General features: G+C 53.5%; 1 protein-coding gene across 1 annotated transcript; it reads right to left on the bottom strand.

The window, feature by feature from the left end:
- Window positions 1-2,424: 2,424 nt before the first annotated feature.
- Window positions 2,425-14,167, bottom strand: PEX11G (peroxisomal biogenesis factor 11 gamma). Its single transcript, XM_023186823.1, has 5 exons — window positions 14,080-14,167; window positions 11,064-11,252; window positions 7,604-7,782; window positions 3,824-3,886; window positions 2,425-2,983 (listed from the first exon to the last, which is right to left on the bottom strand). Exons 1-5 carry the CDS (start codon window positions 14,137-14,139, stop codon window positions 2,749-2,751), a joined length of 726 nt encoding a protein of 241 aa, XP_023042591.1. The 5' UTR covers window positions 14,140-14,167; the 3' UTR covers window positions 2,425-2,748.
- Between the last annotated feature and the right edge of the window lie 7,414 nt (window positions 14,168-21,581).

Genomic DNA, 21,581 nt, shown 5'->3' with positions numbered 1-21,581 from the left:
TTTTTGAGATGAAGTCTTGCTCAGTCACCCAGGCTGGAGTGCAGTGGCACGCTATCTTGACTCACTGCAACCTCTGCCTCCCAGGTTCAAGCAATGATCCTGCCTCAGCCTCCCAATTAGCTGGGATCACAGGCGCCCACCATCATGCCTGGCTAATTTTTGTATTTTTGTAGAGATGGGGTTTCACCATGTTGACCAGGCTGGTCTTGAACTCCTGACCTCAGGTGATCTGCCTGTCTCAACCTCCCAAAGTGCTGGGATTACAGGCATGAGCCACTGTGCCTGGCCTATTATTTCTTCACTGTGGTCAAATGCACACAACACTAAACTGACCAGTAGCTATTCTCCTGATGGTGGACATTGGGGGGGGGGGGTGTGTGTGTGTCTCCCCGCCCTCTGATTTGCTCCACCCCAGCCCCAGTCATCCTCTGACCTCTGCCTAGCTGACCCCTCCCCTGGGAAGCCCCCAACCTTCCTCAGCACACCTTACGGGCCCTGGGGGGCTTAGAGATGTTCTGCAAAGAGGGCCTGTAGCGGCCGGGCACGATGGCTGGCCCACACCTGTAATCCCAGCACTTTGGGAGGCCAAGGCGGGTGAATCACTTGAGCCCAGGAGTTCAAGACCAGCCTGGGCAACATGGTGAAACCCCATCTAAAAACACAAAATTAGCCGGGCATGGTTGTGCACACCTGTAGTCCCAGCTACTCTGGAGGCTGAGACAGAGAATTGCTTGAATCCAGGAGGCGGAGGTTGCAGTGAGCTGAGATCGCGCCACTGCACTCCAGCCTGGGCGACAGAGCGACTCTGTCTCAAAAAAGAGGGCCCGCAGTCTTTAAGGTTCACAAAGGGGTCTGTTCCCAGACCCTAAAAGGTTGAGAACCACTGGACCAGAATGGGCAACTCAGAGACAGGGCAGTGGTCACCAAGCCTGGGGGCTGCGGGTGGATAACGGCTGAGGGGTATGAGGTTTCTCTTTGGGGTGATGGAAATGTTCTGAGGTTGACTGTGGCTCTGCTTGCACGACTGTGAATGTACTAAAAGTCACTGAACTGTCCCCCTTCCGTGGATAAATTTTATATGTGAATTATATTTCAATAAAACTGTTTAAACACACACACACACACACAGCCACTGGACCAGCTGACAGAGTGGGAGAGCAGCCTCCCTTTCTGGAAGCATCCGACCTGTCTGTGCCTGGGCTCCGCATGGTCAGTGTCCAAGGCCTTCCCAGCCCAGGCTGTATCCCTGAAGGCGGCTTACTTTTCCTCCTGGCTCCTGTGACTGGGTGGTCGTGTGGCTTCCCCACACAGAGGTGCTGCTCCAAGGGCCCCACAGGTATGAGCTGGTAAGTAATTGGGTCTCCCGGTAGATAATGAGATGTCCTAATCATGCAGGTGCCGCAAGGGGCTGGGAAGGTGGCCTTTGCTGAGGGCCCGGACAGGCCTGCACCCCCGACAAGGGAGAGAAGGGGGAAACCCAGCAAGCCTGGCCCACTCGTGAGTCCTGGGCAGAGGGAGCCCCCACAGATGGGATCTCCTGCACCCATTTGATCCTGAGCAGTCCCGGGCCTCCCAGCTGCTCAGAGCCACCTGGTGTCTTCCTTGTAAAAACAAAACAAAACAAACCACAAATGTACTCTGGGAGGCCGAGGCAGGCAGATGGCTTGAGGCCAGTTCAAGACTAACCTGGGCAATATGGCGAGACCCCGTCTTTACAAAAAAATTAAAAATTAGCTGGGCGTGGTGATAAATGCCTGTAATTCCTGCTATGTAGGAGGATCCCTTGAGCCCAGAAGTTCGAGGCTGCAGTGAGGTTATGATCGCACCACTGCACTCCAGCCTGGGTGACAGAGTGAGATCCTGTGTCAAAAAGACAAAAATCAAGGCAGTGCAATTGGTACCACGAGGCCCAAGGGCACACATACTATTGTGTACTCCTGGGCCCGGCTGTGCACCAGTGTCTGCCAGAAGCCACATGTGCACAGACTCTGAAGTGTGTTCTCAGCCAGCAGACTAAGAAGTACCCTCATCCCATCCCACCACACACTGGCTGACGTGGAGGCCCCAAGTGTCTTCAGCGATGCCAGTGTGTGTTGCCCAGTCTCAGCCTGGAGCCTTCAAAATGCTCACAGTGGCCCTGCGTCTGCAGCACAGTGGCATGAGGCCATGCCCTCAGGTGGCCTGACCAGAGGTGGTACCTCTGGCCTGTGTGCCCAGGACTCTGGGGAGTAGAGAACAGCCCTCACTGGCTGGAGGCCACTTGGGGTCCGTAGGCAACGCTTGCTCAAAGATGGAGGGGACCCACCGGGCCGAGGGCATTCCTGAAGGCGGGCAGGGGAAGTGTGGTTTCCAACTGTGGCTCCATCCCATGGAGGGTAAGGGGCCAGGAGCCACCAGTATAATAACCTTCACCCTGAGCCAGGCGCCAGCACCACAATGTTTAATTGATTCCCGTTCCAGCTTTCCCAAGGCACGACAGGCTCCCTCCTCCTCATCCTGATTTGGATACAAGACTCCAGCTGGCAGGCAGGAGGTGCTGCTGAAACCCTCCGCAGCCCCTGAAAACTCCGGCTCAGGAGCTCAGGGCTGAGGCCTGGGAGACCTCGCATCAGTCCCTCCACCCACCCTGCCCATGGGTTTTGCCACAGGCAGCTCCCTGAGAGCCCCCGCCCCTGCCCTGGTGGCTTCTGCTTTGCAGGAAGGGCCCTCCGTGGGCTCTGGCTGCGTCCCTGTGCTCTTCTGGCAGTGTCAGGGGGTAGTGGCCTCGGCCTGGCCGCCGGCCCGGGCCGCCTGGTACATGCTAAGGATCGAGGAGATGGTGCCCATGAGGCCCACCAGCCATGGCGGGAAGCGGCCGGCCCACAGCACGCCCCGGGGCAGCCAGTGCACGGCGTTGGCCAGGTCGGCCAGGTTGCTGAGAAGTGACAGTGCTTCCGACTGCATCTGCGCCTCCATGGCCCTCCGCTTGCCCCGGGGCAGCGGGCTGTGGGGCAGAGAGGAGCCACTCACACTCACACTCACACCTGCCTGCCTGCCCTTCCCAAGCCCCCGAAGGCCCTGTGTGGCCTGGCAGCGCTGAGCCCCTGCCTGTGAGTGGGAGGAGCTGGCAGGGCTGAGCAGTCCCCATCACCCCCACGGCCCAAGCACAAACAGGGCAGGGACCTGGGTCTAAGTCCTCAAATCCACACCTCACTCCTCCTGAACACCCGGAGATGGGGGTTCCTTGTAAAAAAAAGAAAGCAGAAATGCACTTTGGGAGTGCTATGGAGGCAAGGGGGAACCCCAGGAGCGTGGCCTGTGCCTGCCCAGCCTTTCTGTTTCAGGATGACACAGTGACAACAAGCCTGGCCAATGTGGCGAGACTCCATCCCCACCAAAAAATAAATACCAAAATCAGCCAGGCATGGTGTCATGTGCCTGTAGTCTCAGCTACTCGGGAAGCTGAGGCAGGAGGATCAGTTGAGCCCGGGAGGCGGAGGTTGCAGTGAGCCGAGATGGCACCACTATGCTCCAGCCTGAGCAACAGAGCAAGACCCTGTCTCAAAAAACAAAAAGCAACAGTAACAATGGCCATGGCCCTTGGGAAATTGATCACTCTCTCCTGCTGGGGACACAGCCATGAAGGCTCAGCCCTGGAGTCCTCGCTCAAGCAAGCCTCAGTTTCCCCATCTGTCCAAGGTACCGCCACCCACCAGAGGCTGCAGTGAGACCCCCATGACCACAACAGACCCCAGCACGGGCCTGCACAGGGGTAACTCTGAGCCGGGATCCCACGCCTGCTGGAGGGAGTGGGCCTTCCTGCTGCGTAATCGCGGGCTCCTACCTGGTGAAGGGCGCCGTGGGGCTCCGCAGCCTCTGTCTCAGTTTCAGCAGCATCCACAGGGACCTGCAGCACCAGAGCCCCAGGGAGGACGCCCCGGGGGGGCGGGGGAGCAGGAGGGTTAGCTCCGCAACGCTGGCCCCAGACACACAGTCTGGGACAGGTGCTGCATCTCGAATAAATGGCCTGCCCTCTCCCTGCCCCCACAGTCCCACGCCCTCCCACTGTGCCTCAAACTCCCGGGGACTCATCCCTAACACGGCCCCGTCCCAGCCTGGACAACTTCCTGCGCTTCTGACATGGCCATCCAGGGCCTGGCCCAGCCTCTGCGAACCACTGGCAAGTGCTCAAAGGAACATCAAGCCCTGTGAGCTGCTCACAGCCTGGCAGGGAGTCCTAGACAGAAGAGGATGCCAAGGGGCCTGCAGTTGGACAGGCCTGGGGACGCCACTTCCCTCCGGGCCTCAGCTGCCTCGCCTGCTCTGTATGGAAAGGCCCAAACCAGTGCCATGCCAGCGTCCCCTGCACACACACCCCGGACATTGGCTGGATCTATCTGGATGACCCCTTGGGTCCCCAGGGCTGGCATCTGCAGGCTGAGGAAGGGGCTACCCAGTGGGCAGCCTCTGTGCTCCCAGGGGACTCTGCAGCCGTGCATGGCACCCACCCGGGCCAGTCCACCAGGCACCTGCACTCTCCAGCCTCGGCAGTGGGGTGTGCCAGGTTGTGACTGTGACCTCCTGACCAGAATGGGCAGGGCCTGGTCACATCTCTGGCCACCGGGTACCCAGGGTGCAGGATGCAGGGTAGCACCAGTGGTACAGCAGGTGGGAGCCTCCTGGGGGGCTAGGGCAAAACACTGATTCCTGGGCTCCCTAGACCCACAGAATCAGAAGTTCTAGTCCAGGCGCGGTGGCTCACACCTGTAATCCTGGCACTTTGGGAGGCCAAGGCAGGCGGATCACCTGAGGTCAGGAGTTCGAGACTAGCCTGGCCAACATGGTGAACCCCCGTCTCTACTAAAAATACAAAAATTAGCCGGGGGTGGTGGCAGGCGCCTGAAAATACAAAAATTAGCCGGGGGTGGTGGCAGCTACTCGGGAGGCTGAGGCAGGAGAATCACTTGAACCTGGGAGGCGGAGGTTGCAGTGAGCCAAGATCACACCACTGCACTCCGGCCTGGGCAACAGAGGAAGACTGTGTCTCAAGAAAAAGAATCAGAAGCCCTGGGCACCGGACCCAGGCATCTCCATTTAGCAACCTCCTGGCTAATGCTCTGGCAGCCCTGGGCCTTAGGGCAGATGTCTGGTCATGATGAACACACACCGAATGCTCTCCACCCACTCCCCCTGCTCACCCCAAACCCAGAGAAATGATGGAAAACCACATGCCCGAAACAATAATGCCGCAGCAGGCAGGGCACAGAGGACGCTGATGGCTGTGCAACAATTCCATTTGATACTGCAAGGGGGGACACGTGTCAGCGCCCAAACCCACAGGATGCCCGAAACCTAGCGTGAACCCTAACGTGAGCTGTGCACTCAGGGTGACGATGGATCCACGGAGGGGCATCAGTTGTAACAACTGCAACATGGGGTTGGTGCCAGTAGTTGGGGAGGCTGTCTGGGGGAGGGGTTGGGGGTATATGGGAGCTTTCTGAATGTTATACTCAATTCTGCTGTGAGCCTAAAATTGCTCTAAAAAAATAAGGTCTGGGCCGGGTGTGGTGGCTCACACCTGTAATCCAAGCACTTTGGGAGGCTGAGGCAGGTGGATCACCTGAGCCCAGGAGTTGGAGACCAGACTGGGTGACATGGCAAAACCGCATCTCTAAAAACAAAATTACAAAAGTTAGCCAGGTGTGGTGGGACACGCCTGTGGTCCCAGCCACTCAGGAGGCTGAGGTGGGAGGATTGTTTGAGCCCAAGAGGCGGAGGTTGCAGTGGGTCAAGATTGAGCCACTACTCTCCAGCCTGTCTCAAAAAAAAAAAAAAAAAAGCTTATTGAAGCAAAAAAGAAAGGAACCAAGGCTGTCCCTAAATTACAAACCAGAGGTCACGAGGCACCCAGAGGAAGGTGGAGGAAGAGGGGCTGTGAGCCAAAGCCCCGCTCTGACCTGAGCCCCGGGAGCATCCGGGCTGGGCCCAGGCACCCTTCCCCGGGTCTGCCAGCACATGGGGAAGGCCAGCACCACAGACACTGCGGCCTCCAGGGTCCAAGGCCAGCACCACAGACACTGCGGCCTCCAGGGTCCATGGCCATGAAACATGACCCTTTTGAGACAGTCGAAATGCGTAGACAGGGTATTAGGTCAAAGGTTGGAAAAGAACCACCGAAGCTTGAATAGTGGGAGTCTCTGGGTTGGACTGTGGGTGATTCAAATCTTCTACTCTGAGGTTTATCCATTTTCCAGATTGTCTACAGTAAGCATGTAATTCGGACATCTGTGTGGGGGGAAACAAGAACTACTGAGAGTCAGAACCTCACCCGGGGAAAAGCAAACGCTTCCCCCAGAACCACGGACACAGCTACCCCGAGGCCGGGGACAGCCTCACCTCAGCCCAGTGATCTAAGAGCCCTTCACAGCCACGGAAACATGGAGACCAGGGCGCCCAGCATCTCCTGGTGTTCTTAGGGGCCGGGGATTCTGACTCAGCACATTTGCAAAGAGGAAAATGTTTGGGAGGAAACCATTACTGGAAAGTTCTAGAAACTGTATGGTTTTTGGAGGCACAGAGCTAGTCAGGAAACTGCTGACTGTCTTCTCCAGGGTGGCAGGACTCAGGAACCCGGGTAAAGGTCACTCCGCTGGCTGCTTCTCACAGGCCCTGGAGTTACTTCTTCTTTCTGGGTATAGTCAGCAGAGTCATGGCCCCTCCAAAAATGGCCATGCCCTGAGCCTGTGAACATGTTTACCTCCAAGACAAAGGAGGCTTTGCCGATGGATTAAGCTAAGGATTTTTTTCTTTTTTTGACACAGAATCTTGCTCTGTTGCCAGGCTGCAGTGCAGGGGTGTGATCTCGGCTCACTGCAACCTCTGCCTCCCCAAATTCAAGCAATCCTCCCGCCTCAGCCTCCCAAGTAGCTGGGATTACATGTGTGTGCCACCAAGCCCAGCTAATTTTTTGTATTTTTAGTAGAGACCGGGTTTCACCATGTTGGCCAGGCTGGTCTAGAACTCCTGGGCTCCTCGCCCACCTTGGCCTCCCAAAGTGCTGGGATTACAGGCATGAGCCACCACGCCCAACCTAAGCTAAGGATCTTGAGATGGGTATTACCCTGGATCATCCAGGTGGTCCCCATGTCATCACAGGAGTCCTTACAGGAGGGAGGAAGGAGGATGAGGGTCAGCAAAGGAGGTGTGACCCTGAAAGCAGAGGTCGTGCTTGGAAGATGAAGGAAGGGACCATGAGCCAAGGAATGTGGGTGGCCTCTAGAAGCTGGAAAATCCAAGGAAACGGACCTCCCCCGGGGGCCTCCAGAAGGCATCAGCACCTGCTGACACTAGCCCAGGGAGTGTTCTGACCTCCAGCCTCAGAATCCTAAGATAGTAAGTTTCTGTTGCCCAGCGCTACAACGTTATGGTAATTTGTTTGAGCAGTTATTCTAAACAAATACATCCACAAAAGGAAGAAACAACAAAACCTCCAAGGAAAACTCTAAGAGGCGAAGACCCACATGCCTCAGTCTGAAGCCTGTGCTGTTGCTGGGGCTGCTGCTGCTTTGCTAAGGAGGTCCCGCCCGGGGACCTTGGGTGCTGCCTTCTGGCCCGTGACACTTACCTGGCAACCCCCAGGAGCAGAGAGAGGGCCCACAAGGCTGTACTCAGCGTCCACCACCGGGAAGAGTCCACGTGGAGGACCCGGGCATCAGCCGCCCAGGCGACGTGCTCACATGGGTAGTAGAGCTGGTCGGCCAGGTTCCCTAGGACGGACACCCAGCGGACAAAGGCGTCCTCCTCCTGCAGGACCAGGAGCAGAGGGGACCTAGGGTCAGACTTACCCACTGCCTATTTTAGCACCATAGCCATGCCAGGAAGCAGTGAGCTATTTCCTGACCCCAGTCCCTGGGCCGTGTCCAGGCCCGGCAGGCCCTGCAGGAGAAAGGCTCTGGGGCTGGGGTCCCCGCACAGGCCTGATTTCCGTGTCTCAGCAGCACGGTGTTCAGGGACCCCTGAAGGGAGGGTCCCAACGCATCTGTGCAGTGCAATCCTCTGTGGAGCGTCAGAAACCCCATGCCCAGTGCCAGCCGTGAGGATTCTGCCTCACTCAGCCTGGGGCAGGCCCCAGTACCAGGAATTTTCACATTCCCAGGGGATTCCCAGGTACGGCCAAGTTGGGACCCCTGTGTCAGAACCTTCCTTCCCAAAGGCTTCCAGTTCCTGCACAGGCAAGGACCTCTGATGCCAGACTATGCAGGGAGCATGAGAGGTGGCCCGCAGGGAACCCTGACCAGGCTGAGGTGGTGTGCCAACCCGTGGGCACCGCACGCCTAGTGCTGAGCACGCGCCAGGCACAGTGCTGTAGGCTCATGGCCTCCCTCAACTCCGAGCAAGTTACTGTCCTGCGTTACAGACAGCCATGCTGAGGCTCTCAGGGAAAGCTGCTGTCCCAGTTCCAGCAGGGATGCTCCTCCAGGCCCTCAAATTGCAATGCACACGCGGGCTCTCGGTGCTGCACGCCGCCCACACCCTCTGCCCCAAGTTCTTAACCACCGCCTACAGCCAGCGAGGCAGGACCAGTGGAGGCTGTAGGAGCACAGCGCTGAAGCCTGGTTTCTGGGATTGGAGCCCCGCAGCCAACTGGGGGCCCCTGCCCCTGGGGCCCCCACCCCCCCTACCTTCACCTTCCTTGTTGCCTGCCACACCCTTCCCCTCCCCTCTGACTTCCCAGGAAGCTTCTCCCCGCCCCCACCGCTGACTGCGGATGCTGCTCTCCTTTCTGGCCAGACTCGATCCTGCCTCCCTCTGGGCTGTGAACCTCACTCCGGCTTCCCTCATCTGCCCGGCGCGTCCTGGTACATTTCCCACCTCCCTGAGGATGGCAGACCCCGCCCCAATGTGCTCATTCCACCCGGGTTTCCTGAGAAGCGGCGGGATCCAGGCTAGACTCTCGGGGGGAGCAGAGAGGCTCACCAGGGCAGGAAGGAACACAGACATATAAACTGGGAACCCAACAAAAGAGGCTCTTATCCTGGCCCAGGGACACTCGAGGTGCAAGGGCCCCCACCCCTTGCCTGAGGGCTCTTCCACAGAGGAGACAGAGGAGGGAGGGGTATCAGGGATGCACCAGAGCGTTGTCCTAATCGGAGACGGAGGAGGAGGATGCCACAGGTGTCAAAACAGGAAGGCGGCCCAGAGCAACACTGGTGATGTGGGATGATCGGGCCAAGGACACGTGGAGCTGAATGGGGTGGGCTTGGGGGTCCGAGGCGGGGAGCATCTGAGTAGCAAGTGGCTCTGAGGGCTGATCCCTGGGAGGACAGAGAGAACAGGCAGGGCAGCCCAGGGAGGGGCATGACCCTGAGAGGCTGGCCCACGCGCCCTCTTGAGATCATCCCCTGGGGGGCAAGATGGCCCTCTAGATAGGCTGGCACGCCTGTGGGACGCCGCAGGGACAAGGCTACTCTCTGCACCTGTCGCAATAGCAAAACCTTAGAAATCATTGCCCTGTGCGTCAGCCGGAGGTCGGTTAAATAAATCTGAATCTGCATAGCAGAACACTATGTGGTCCTGAGAATGGAGCTCTTTCTAGACTGGTAAGAAATGATCTGTGGCCGGGCACGGTGGCTCACGCCTGTCATCCCAGCACTTTGGGAGGTCGAGGCAGGTGGATTACTTGAGCCCAGGAGTTCAAGGCCAGCCTGGGCAACACGGCAAAACCCTGTCTCTACAAAAGACGCAAAAAATTAACCAGGTGTGGTGGTGCACCTGTAGTCCCAGCTATTTGGGAGGCTGAGGTAGGAGGATCACCTGAGCCCGGGAAGTCAAGGCTGCAGTGAGCCATGATCACGCCACTGTACTCCAGCTTGGGTGACAGAGTGAGACCCTGTCTCCAAAAAAAAAAAAAAAAAAGAAAGATAAAGAAATGATGCCCAAGCTGTACTGCTAAGTGAAAAAAGCACTATTTATGTAAACCATATGTATCTGCCTATGCCAGTACAGGAAATCTCACACAGGAGACACAAGAAGCTGACCACAGGACCAGGCATGGTGGCTCACACTTGTAATCCCAGCAGTTTGGGAGGCCAAGGCAGGTGGATCACTTGAGGTCACAGGTTCAAGACCAGCCTGGCCAACATGGCAAAACCCCATCTCTACTAAAAATACAAAAATTAGCCAGGCGTGGTGGGGGTGCCTGTAATCCTAGCTACGCGAGGGGCTGAGGCAGAAAAATCATTTGAATCCCGGAGGTAGAGGTTGCAGTGGGCCGAGATCATGCCACTGCACTCCAGCCTGGGTGACAGAGTGAGACCTTGTCTCAAAAAAAAAAAAAAAGAAGCTGATCACGGTGGCTGCCTCTGTGGGGAAAAATTGGAGGCCTGGAAGATCAGGAAGGAGGGAGGTTTTTTAAATTATATCCCCCTTTGGAACGTGTGAACATGTTCGCTATTTTTAAAACTTGAAATCATAACGAGAACATCTGATCCTCTCAAAGAAGAAAGTGAAATTTTTAAAAGTAACAAACTTGCCCACGCAGGGAGCACTTTGGGACAAGACTATAAAACGCTCATGGTGGCTCACGCCTGTCATCCCAGCACTCAGGGAGGCTGAGGCAGGAGGACCACTTGAGCCTAGGAGTTCAAGGCTGCAGTGAGCTATGATCTCGCCACTGCACTCCAGCCTGGACGACACAGCAAGACCCTGTTTCTAAAAAAAAAAGTTTTTTTTGTTTGTTTGAGATGGAGTCAATCCATTGCCCAGGCTGGAGTGCAGTGGTGCAATCTTGGCTCACAGCAACCTCCACCTCCCAGATTCAAGCGATTCTCCTGCTTCAGCCTCCCAAGTAGCTGGAACTACAGGTGTGTGCCACCACGTCCGGCTAATTTTTGTATTATTAGTAGAGACAGGGTTTTACCGTGTGGGCCTGGCTGGTCTCAAACTCCTGACCTCGTGATCCACCCGCCTTGGCCTCCCAAAGTGTTGGGATTGTAGGCATCAGCCACTGTGAGGGGCCAAAAAAAGTTTTTTTAAATGTCCACTCAGATCCGCCCTACTCCCTAGAGTCCCACAAACCCTGTTACCTGTGCCCCCAGGCCGTATTGCTTAGTGTAGACAAACATGGACAGGTCATCAAAGAGTCGCAAGATGGTCCTGCAGTGGCTGAGTTGGGTGGACACCACCAACAGACGTGTCCCCACTTCGGACCTGGTGGGACATTGTTCAACCAGGACCCCACCAACCAGCTGGCAGCAGTACCCCAGCACTCGGATCTGTGGGAAACCAGAAGCAGTCAGCGTGGCCCTCCTGTTCTGCAGAACTGAGCTGCATCTCCCCCGACCTGGCCCGGGCCCCACTGGATTGAGAGTCTGGAAGATTCTTTTTTTTTTTTTTTTGAAACAGAGTCTCACTCTGACGTCCAGACTGGAGTGCAGTGGCACCATCTTGGCTCACTGCCGCCTCCACCTCCCATGTTCAAGTGAGTGTTGTGCCTTGGCCTCCTAAGTAGCTGGGATTACAGACGCTCACCACCACACCCTGCTAATTTTTGTATTTTTTGTAGAGACAGGGTTTCGCCATATTGGCTAGGCTGGTCTCAAACCCATGACCTCAAGTGATCCACCTGTCTTAGCCTCCCAAAGTGTGGGAATTACAGGCATGAGACACGGTGCTTGACCCAAGGGTCTGGAAGATTCTAAATCTACAAAGTGACAGTAAAAGCTGAAAGTATAGGTCGGGGACAGTGGCTCACGCCTGTAACCCCAGCACTTTGAGAGACTGAGGTGAGAGGATGCCTTCAGACCAGGAGTTTGAGACCAGCCTGGGCAACATAGCAAGGCCCTGTCTCTACCAAAATTTTTTTAAGTTAACAGGGCATGGTGACTACTTGGGAGGCTGACGCTGGAGGATCACTTGAGCCCAGGAGTTCCAGACTGCAGCGAGCTATAATCATGCTACTACACTCCAGCCAGGGTGACAGAGCGAGACCCGGTCTCAAAAAAAAAAAAAGCTGAAAGTTTAAAAACATACTTGTAGGTGGGACAAATGAAGAAACATAACATCATTGTCCAAAGGTACTGTGGGGAGTGCCTGCTCATGTAACTGAAGGGCACAGCCTTTGGGGACAGATGTGACAGGAACAAAGAAAACAAAACTCCTTACTTCCCACTCCCAGGTCCTTCTTTCCCCAGGTCCTTCTTTTCCCAGGTGGCAGGAAGCCGCAGCTAAAGTGTATATTTACATTTACCTGCCTGGACCAAAGCCTTTGGCTGTGCTGAACGCTGGGTGCAGGTGAACAGGTTTCAACCCAGTGAACAACAGGATAATTTGGTTGAATTACTTTAGAGAGAAAGAACCTACTCAGTAGGTGATTTGGAGCCGTGTGAAATAAGTCATCTTCACTACTCTTATATCTCTTTTTTTTTTTTTTTTTTTGGAGACAGAGTCTCACTCTGTTCCCCAGGCTGGAGTGCAAAGGTGTGAGCTCACTGCAAACTCTGCCTCCCAGGTTCAAGCAATTCTCCTGCCTCAGCCTCCAGAGTAGCTAGGACTACAGGTACCCACCACCACACCTGGCATTTTTCTTTTCTTTTTTTTTTTTGAGACGGAGTTTAGCTCTGTCACCCAGGCTGGAGTGCAGTGGTGCCATCTCAGCTCACTGCAAGCTCCACCTCCCAGGTTCATGCCATTCTCCTGCCTCAGCCTCCCGAGTAGCTGGGACTACAGGTGCCCGCCACCACACCCGGCTAATTTTTTGTATTTTTAGTAGAGACAGGGTTTCGCCGTGTTAGCCAAGATGGTCTCGATCTCCTGACCTCGTGATCCGCCCGCCTCGGCTTCCCAAAGTGCTGGGATTACAGGCATAAGCCACTGTGCCCTGCCTACACCAGGCTAATTTTTGTATTTTAGTAGAGACGGGGTTTCATCACGTTGTCCAGGCTGGTCTCAAACTCCTGAGCTCAGGCAATCCACCCACCTCAGCCTCCCAAAGTGCTAGGATTACAGGCGTGAGCCACCATGCCCAGCCTCCCTTATATCTTTATTTTACCTGCTTTTCAGAAATTGCTTGTTCCTGTTGTTTTATTTATTTTTACTTGTAATTCCTTTCCAGCCCATTATAACGGCAAAACACTGCAATTCGAATGTCTAACTCGGGGGGGATTTGTTAAACGCCCCCTCCACACCGAGTCATAAGAGATTTGAATGGAATCTAAATGCCCAGCCACCAGTACATCCCCCCAGTACAACCTAAATGTCTTACCTATAAGAGACTGGTGGGGACAAGCTAAGAGTCCAGACTCAGGGGCATGGATGGCATAACCTAAATGCTCAACCATATGGGACTTGATTGGAACTTAAAACTGTCTAGCCATAGGGAGAGTCTTATAATATCCTAAATCCTATGGGACTTGATTGGAACTTAAAATTGTCTAGCCATAGGGAGAGTCTTACAATATCCTAAATCTTATGGGACTTGATTGGAACTTAAAACTGTCTAGCCATAGGGAGAGTCTTACAATATCCTAAATCCCCACATGAGATTGTTTGGGACAATCCAGGGACCAACTACAGTGGCCTGGTCAGATCCAAAACGTCCAAACACGGGAATCTGGCCAGTGTGTCAATGTCCAGCCAGGTTGGGTTGACAGAAATGATCTAAATGTCCAACGTTGGCCGGGGGCGGAGGCTCACGCCTGTAATCCCAGCACTTTGGGAGGCCGAGGCAGGAGGATCACTTGAGGCCAGGAGATCGAGACCATCCTGGCTAACACGCTGAAACCCTGTCTCTACTAAAATTACAAAAAATTAGCAGGGTGTGGTGGAGGGCGCCTGTAGTCCCAGCTACTCGGGGGGCTGAGGCAGGAGAATCGCTTGAACCCGGGAGGCGGAGGCTGCAGTGAGCAGAGATCACACCACTGCACTCCAGCCTAAATAAATAAATAAATGTCCAATGCTAGGGCACCGCGTTTGAGCCTAGCTCGAACGGGGCCTCTGCGACGGAGTATCCTGGGCGACACTTTCCCCTCTCTGGCCTGTTTCCCCGTCTCTGAGCTTGGGCCAAACTGTTGGCCCTCCGGCCCCGGTCCGCCCCTGCCTCACCAGGCGGTCCCGGCCCCTGTAAGACTCCAGCGCCGACGCCAGGCCGCTCAGCGACGCCATGGCAACTCCGAGACGTCACCGCGACGTCGGCGAGCCGCGCCAGAGGGTGGAGCCAGGCCGGGGTCCCGGGAGCGACCCAAAGGCCTGTGCGCAGGCGCGGTCGCAGGCCTTTGTCCCCCGGACCGGCTTCTTGTCCGCTGTACGCGAGGGACAGAGTTTGCAGAGGTGGGGCCGACACGTGTGTGCTTTCCAAGCCTGCAGACCCCGGATGATCCTCGGAACTTGCTGCATTCTGCCCCACGGCGGTTTGGCCAACTACCCACGCACAAAAAAATATATTTCCAAGTTTAACCAACTACCCACACGCTCCCAAAATATTCCAAGCAAAACCACCAACCTGTTAGCCATGGCTCAAGGAGAGATTTTCCTTTTTAATTTTTGTGCTTCACCTTTTCTGCACTGTCTGCTTGCCTGTAGTGAGCAGGAATGACTGCTGTAATATCACAACAAGGCATCTTTCGACGTTAAGGAAACGCATAGAATTGTTCTAGAATACACAAGAATTGTAACTGGACTTTCTCCAGAAAAGGTAACCCGTATGATTGGGGAAAATATTATATTTTCACCTTTATGCCATTTTGTAGCTGTTAAATTTTGTGCAATATGCTTGTATCATCTCGTGGGAAAAAAAAGTCAAATACCATTTTCACCCGTTTTTGTTTGTTATTGAGGTAAAATTCGCACAAGATGAAATTAACCATTTAAAAATGCACTATTTTTGGCCAAATGCGTTGGGTCACTCCTGTAATCCCAGCACTTTGGGAGGATCACCTGAGGTCAGGAGTTCGAGACCAGCCTGGCCAAGATGGTGAAACCCCGTCTCTACAAATATACAAAAAAAAAAAAAAAAAAAAAAAAATTAGCCAGGCATGATGGCCGGCGCCTGTAATCCCAGCTACTTGGGAGGCTGAGGCGGAAGAATCGCTTGAACCCTGGAGGCGGGCTTTGCAGTGAGCCAAGATCAGGCCATTGCACTCCAGCCTGGGGGAGAGAGAGAGAGACTCCGTCTCAAAAAATAAAATAAATAAAAAATAAGACCGGGTGCCGTGGCTCACGCCTGTAACCCCAGCACTTTGGGAGGCCGAGGTGGGCAGATCACGAAGTCAGGAGATCTAGACCATCCTGGCTAACACAGTGATACCCCGTCTCTACTAAAAATACAAAAAATAAGTAGGCATGGTGGCGGGCGCCTGTAGTCTCAGCTACTTGGGAGGCTGAGGCAGGAGAATGGCGTGAACTTGGGAGGCGGAGCTTGGAGTAAGCTAAGATAGGGCCACTGCACTCCTGCCTGGGCGACAGCGAGACTCCGCCTCAAAATAAATAAATAAATATAAATAAAAATGCACAATTCAATGACATTTAGTACAGGCACATGTTGTACAACCATCACCCCTTGCTAGTTTCAGAGTATTTTTATCACCCCGAAAAGACATCCCCGTAGGAGACCAGCATATGCCACTCTGAAATACGCGACCTTGGTATAGGATTATTTTGAGCTGAGATCAATGGAGCTGATCCCGGAAAAGCTCTCCGCTCTTCCCTGATTTGCCTCAAAGCAGGACCTAAATGTACAAAGGTGCCCTCCTCCCCTCTCTGCCAGGAAGGACAAAGGTTGATTTATCACCAGGGACACCTTTAGACTCTTGTCTGAGACTTTTTTTTTTTTCTTTGAGACGAGTCTTGCTCTGTTCCCAAACTAGAGTGCAGTAGTGCCATCTCTGCTCACTGCATCCTCTGCTTCCCTGGGTCAAGCAATTCTCCTGCCTCAGCTTCCCGAGTAGCTGGGATCACAGGTGTGCAGCACTGCCCGGCTAATTTTTGTATTTTTGGTAGAGTCAGGGTTTCACCACCTTGGCCAGGCTGGTCTCAAATTCCTGGCCTCAAGTGATCCGCCCGCCTCGGCCTCCCAAAGTGCTGGGATTACAGGTGTGAGTCACTGCACCCGGCCTCAATGTCCTTTTCCTTCGTCTTGTCACTTCTCCAAACATTTGCTGCTCTATGTTGAAAGTGCTATATAAGCAGGAGTTATATAAGCTATATAAGCCACCTCGGCCGGGCGCGGTGGCTCAAGCCTGTAATCCCAGCACTTTGGGAGGCCGAGATGGGCGGATCATGAGGTCAGGAGATCGAGACCATCCTGGCTAACACGGTGAAACCCCGTCTCTACTAAAAATACAACAAACTAGCCGGGAGGCCGGGCGCGGTGGCTCAAGCCTGTAATCCCAGCACTTTGGGAGGCCGAGACAGGCGGATCACGAGGTCAGGAGATCGAGACCATCCTGGCTAACACGGTGAAACCCCGTCTCTACTAAAAATACAAAAACTAGCTGGGCGAGGTGGCGGGCGCCTGTAGTCTCAGCTACTGGGGAGGCTGAGGCAGGAGAATGGCGTAAACCCGGGAGGCGGAGCTTGCAGTGAACTGAGATCCGGCCACTGCACTCCAGCCTGGGCGACAGAGCAAGACTCCGTCTCAAAAAAAAAAAAAAAAAAAAAGCCACCTCATTTCTCTTGGCATCTCCCATGTATACATAAGGTATACACGTTAATAAATTTTTTTTCCCTTGTTAATTCTTTTTTTTTTTTTGAGACAGGGTCTCACTGTGGGAGGAACCAAATGTGTAGATGTGAGGTCACCAGATGTGTGCTCTCTGGGCCTGAGGACCCAGGTTGGTCCCCAGAGCTTGCTACATTCTGCCCCATGGTAGCATGATCAACTACCCACAACAAAGGGTAGAGTGCAGTGGCATGATCTTAACTCACGCAGCCTTGAACTCCTGGGATCAAGCGATCCTCCCACCTCAGCCTCCTGAGTAGTGGGGACCACAGGTGCCCACCACCACCAGTGGCTAACTTCTTTTTAGTTTTTGTAGAAATGGAGTCTCACCGTGTTACCAAGGCTGGCCTTGAGCCCTGGGCTTAAGCAATCTTCCCACCTCGACCTTCCAAAGTGCTGGAACTACAGGCGTGAACCACCGCGCCCGCCCTTGTTAATTCTTTCATGGCAAGGATCCATCACAGCTAAGAAGTAAGAATAAAGGAAAAAGTATTTTTCCTCCCCTACACCTTGTTCCCATAAAGCAATCACTCAATTGCTCCCTCCTCCCAGCCCCTGCAACCACTAATCTGCATTCTCTGCTGTCTCTCTTTATTTTTACCTCTTCTTGATTTTTTTTTCTTTTTCTTTTTTTTTTTTTTTTTGAGACAGAATCTCACTCTGTTGCCCAGGCTGGAGTACAGTGGCACCATCTCAGCTTACTGCAGCCTCTGCCTCCCGGGTTCAAGCAATTCTCCTGCCTCAGCCTCCCAAGTGGCTGAGAGTACAGGTGCGTGCCACCACACTCGGCTAATTTTTGTATTTTTACTAGAGACGGATTTCACCATGTTGGCCAAGCTGGTCTTGAACTCTTGACCTCAAGGGATCTGCCCACCTCCGCCTCCCAAAGGGCTGAGATTACAGGCATGAGCCACCATTCCCGGCCTTCTTGATGTTTCATGCAAATGTAATCATACAATATGTGACCATTTGTGTTGGCCTCTTCCACCAAGCATAATGGGCTGTTTTGGTATTTGCTTTTTGTTATTGAGACAGGGTCTTGCTCTGTCACGAGGCTGGAGTGCAACGGTGCAATGATAGCTCACTGCAGCCTCAAACTCCTGGGCTTGAGATATCCTCCTGCCTCGGCCTCCACATTGTCTGGGACTACAGGTGCACGCCACCACATCTGGGCAATTTTTAAAATTTTTCTTTTGTAGAGATGGGCTCTCGCTACGTTCACCAGGCTGGTTTCGACCTCCTGGACTCCAAGGATCCTCCTGCCTTGGCCTCCCAAAGTGCTGGGATTATAGGTGTGAGCCACTGCACCCAGCTGAGCATAATGGTGTTGAGGTTCATCTAAGTTGCAGCATGTATCAGAATTTCATTCCACTTGCAGCTGTATAACACTGCGCCATGTGGATGGACCACATTTTGTTTATGCACACATCAGCTGATGGTCATTTGGGCTGTTTCTGCCTTCTGGTAATCGTGAATAAGTACAGCTAGAAACATTCGTGAATATGTAGTTGCAGTCCCTGGATTCAGTTTCTTTGGGTCTATACCTAGAAGTGGGATTGCTGGGTCATTTGGTAACTCTATGTTGAACTTTCTGAGTAATTGCCCAACTGTTTCCCACAGTAGCAGTACCATTTTCCATCCCCACCAGTGTTACACAAGGGTTCCAGTTTTGCCACATCCTTGCAACATCCTTTTTTGATTATGATAACCATCGTAGTAGGTGTGAAGTAGTATCCCGTTGTGGTTTTGTTTTGCCTTTTCCTGATGACTAATGATGTTAACCAACTTTTTGTTTGTTTGAATTTTTTTTTTTTTTTTTTAGACAGAGTCTCACTCTATTGCCTAGGCTGGAGTGCAGTGGTGATCTCAGCTCACTGCAACCTCCACCTCCCAGGTTCAAGCAATTCTCATGCCTCCCAAATAGCTGGGATTACAGCACACCCGCCACTGTGCCCGGCTAATTTTATATTTTTAGTAGAGATGGGGTTTCACCATGCTGGCCAGGCTGGTCTCGAACTCCTGATCTCAAGAGACCTGCCCACCTTGGCCTCCCAAAGTGCTGGGATTATAGGCATGAGTCACTGTGTCTGGCCTTGATGTTAACCAGTTTTCTTTCACAAAATATTTCCTCTTGATTTCAACTCTTGTTACTCTTCTGCATCGCCTTCCTCCTGTTGTTTAAAATTACAGCAGATTCCTGCCTCAGGACTTTTGCACATTCTGCTTCCTCTGCAGAAATGTTTTTGTGCCAGATACCGACGTGGCTCCCTCCTTCCCTAACTTCCTTTACTTAAATGTCATCCTTTCATGGGACCCACCCAATCACACCCTCCTGGACACTTCCCACCCGTGTTACCTGCTGGTGATCTGTCTCATTCACCGCTATATCCGCATAGCCTGGCAGAAAACAGAGAACCTGTTTTGTAAGTTTCATTGCCTGCGGGTCTCAGCACCCTGTCCAAAGGTCTTTTCTTGTGCACCAAGGGAGCATGGAACACAAGGGGGCACAAGAAAGATCTTGTCCACTCCTATGATTTTCTTTCTCTTTTTTTTTTTTTGAAACAGAATCTCACTCTGTTGCCCAGGCTGGAGTACAGTGGCGTGATCATAGCACCACTGCTGCATTGAACTCCTGGGCTCAAGTGATCCTCCATCCTCAGCCTCCGACAGCACTGGGATTACAGGTGTGTGCCACCACACCTGGCCCCAAGAGACTCTTCAATTCCTACATCCAGCCAACACCTGCTCCTATGAAGACTTGGGTCCACAGCCAAGCCAGCTGCAGTGGCCTGTGCCTGTGGTCCCAGCTACTCAGGAGGCTGAGGCACAAGAATCAATTGAATCCAGGAGGTGGAGGTTGCAGTGAACCGAGATCACACCAATGCACTCCAGCCTGGGCGTCAGCAAGACCCATCTCTAAAAAAGTAAAAAAAAAAAAAAAAAAAATCCAAAGCCAAGGTCCAGACATGCAGAGGAAAGAGGCCTCTGGCTGCAAAGCCTGCTACTGCGTGAATAAGCAGATCCCTCCTCTCGAGCCCGATAGCCTTGGAACAGCGCAGTGCATTGCCCGCGTGCTTCCTGTGTGCCAGGTCCTGTTCTGGGCAACAGAGATACAGCAGTGAGCTTTGCAGACACAGCCCAGCCCTCCCAGCGTCCCCCCTCTGGCTAGGTCTGAACTCGACCTTTGAAACAGACACAGGAGCTGGCCTGGTGTTCACAGCTGGCCTTGGTGTTGCTAGGAGCTGGCCTGGCAGTCAAAGCAGGGCCCTGGTGTCCTCCTGCTGGGCATAAACAATCTCACATGATGCTGACATCAGACAAGGCCACTCTGTGACCGTGGCAGAGCAAGACAAAACAAGCCTGCTCCGTAATCATGTCTGAACACAGGCAAAACACGAACACTGTCCACACCATCAGAGTAACTGGACCTCCTCTGCTGCCAGCTAATACCAGCGCCGGCTGTTCCTTACCAAGCACAGCTTTTAGTCTTCCGACTTCTTTCCTTCCTTCCTTCCTTCCTTCCTTCCCTCCTTCCTTCCTTCCTTCCTTCCTTCCTTCCTTCCTTCCTTCCTTCCTTCCCTCCTTCCTTCCTTCCTTCCTTCCTTCCTTCCTTCCAGCTTCCCTGGAGCTCTAAGGAGGCAGGATTTGCACCAAAACCGTGCCCCCAAAACACCTAACAGAACTGCAGACCCCTAATCCCTTCCTTCCTCCCTCCCTCCTCCCTTCCTCCCTCCCTTCCTTCCTTCCGACTTCCTCGCACAGATGATTAAGATGCTGAATAATAGAGTTCCTTCTCTCCCTAGCTGCTCTTTTGTTCTGTGTTGTTTTTGGGACAGAATCTCACTCTGTCGCTCAGGCTGGAGTGCAGTGGTGGAATCATAGCTCACTGCACCCTCGCTGCGACCTCAACCTCCTGGGTTCAAAATATCCTCCCACCTCAGCCTCCCGAGTAGCTGGGACTACGGGCATGCGCCACCACATCTGGCTTTTTAATTTTTTGTAGAGATGGGGTCTCACTGTGTTGCCCAGGCTGGTCTCAAACACCTGGGCTCAAACAATCCTCCCACTTCAGCCTCTCAAAAGTGCTGGGATTACAGGCCTGAGCCACTGCACTCGGCCTCCCTTGCTTTCTTTTCTTTTCTTTTCTTTTTTTGGGCTGGGCACAGTGGCTCACACCTGTAATCCTAGCACTTTGGGGGGCTGAGGCGGGTGGATCACAAGGTCAGGAGTTCGACACCAGCCTGGCCAACATGGTGAAACCCCGTCTCTACTAAAAAAATACAAAAATTAGCCAGGCACAGTGGCAGGCGCCTGTAATCCCAGCTACTTGGGAGGCTGAGGCAGGTGAATTGTTTGAACCTGGGAGGTGGAGTCTGCAGTGAGCAGAGATTGTGCCACTGCACTCTAGCCTGGGCGACAGAGTAAGACTCCGTCTGAAGAAAAAAAAAAAAAAAAAAAGATAAAGTTTTGCTCTGTGGCCCAAGCTGGAGTGCAGTGGCATGATCTCGGTTCACTGTAACCTCCACCACCTGGATTCAAGAGATTCTCCTGCCTCAGCCTCCTGAGTAGCTGGGAATACAGGTGCCCACCACCACACCCGGCTATTTTTTGTATTTTTAGTAGAGACAGGGTTTCACCATGTTGGCCAGTCTGGCCTCGAACTCCTGACCTCGGGGGATCCACCCACCTCAGCCTCCCAAAGTGCTGGGATTACAGGCGTGAGCCACCACACCCGGCTAATTTTTGTATTTTCAGTAGAGACGGGGTTTCACTGTGTTCGTCAGGCTGGTCTCAAACTCCTGACCTCAAGTGATCCACCTGCCTTGGCCTCCCAAAGTGCTAGGATTACAGGCATGAACCACTGCACCTAGCCACAACAGCCCTTTTC

The sequence above is a fragment of the Piliocolobus tephrosceles genome, chromosome 21 (assembly GCF_002776525.5).
Source record: "Piliocolobus tephrosceles isolate RC106 chromosome 21, ASM277652v3, whole genome shotgun sequence".
NCBI classification, from domain to species: Eukaryota; Metazoa; Chordata; class Mammalia; order Primates; family Cercopithecidae; genus Piliocolobus; species Piliocolobus tephrosceles.
The sequence above is the reverse complement of the archived record's forward strand: the minus strand, read 5'-3'. Positions and strand labels throughout refer to the sequence as shown.

Excerpts from the sequence above, each read along its gene's own strand:
- PEX11G (XM_023186823.1), bottom strand. The coding sequence starts at position 14,139 with ATGGCGTCGCTGAGCGGCCTGGCGTCGGCGCTGGAGTCTTACAGGGGC. Across the intron at positions 3,887-7,603 it reads CTGCTCCTGGGGGTTGCCAG|GTCCCTGTGGATGCTGCTGA; the intron begins GTAAGTGTCACG and ends CTGGTGCTGCAG. Across the intron at positions 2,984-3,823 it reads CCCACGGCGCCCTTCACCAG|CCCGCTGCCCCGGGGCAAGC; the intron begins GTAGGAGCCCGC and ends TCTGCCCCACAG.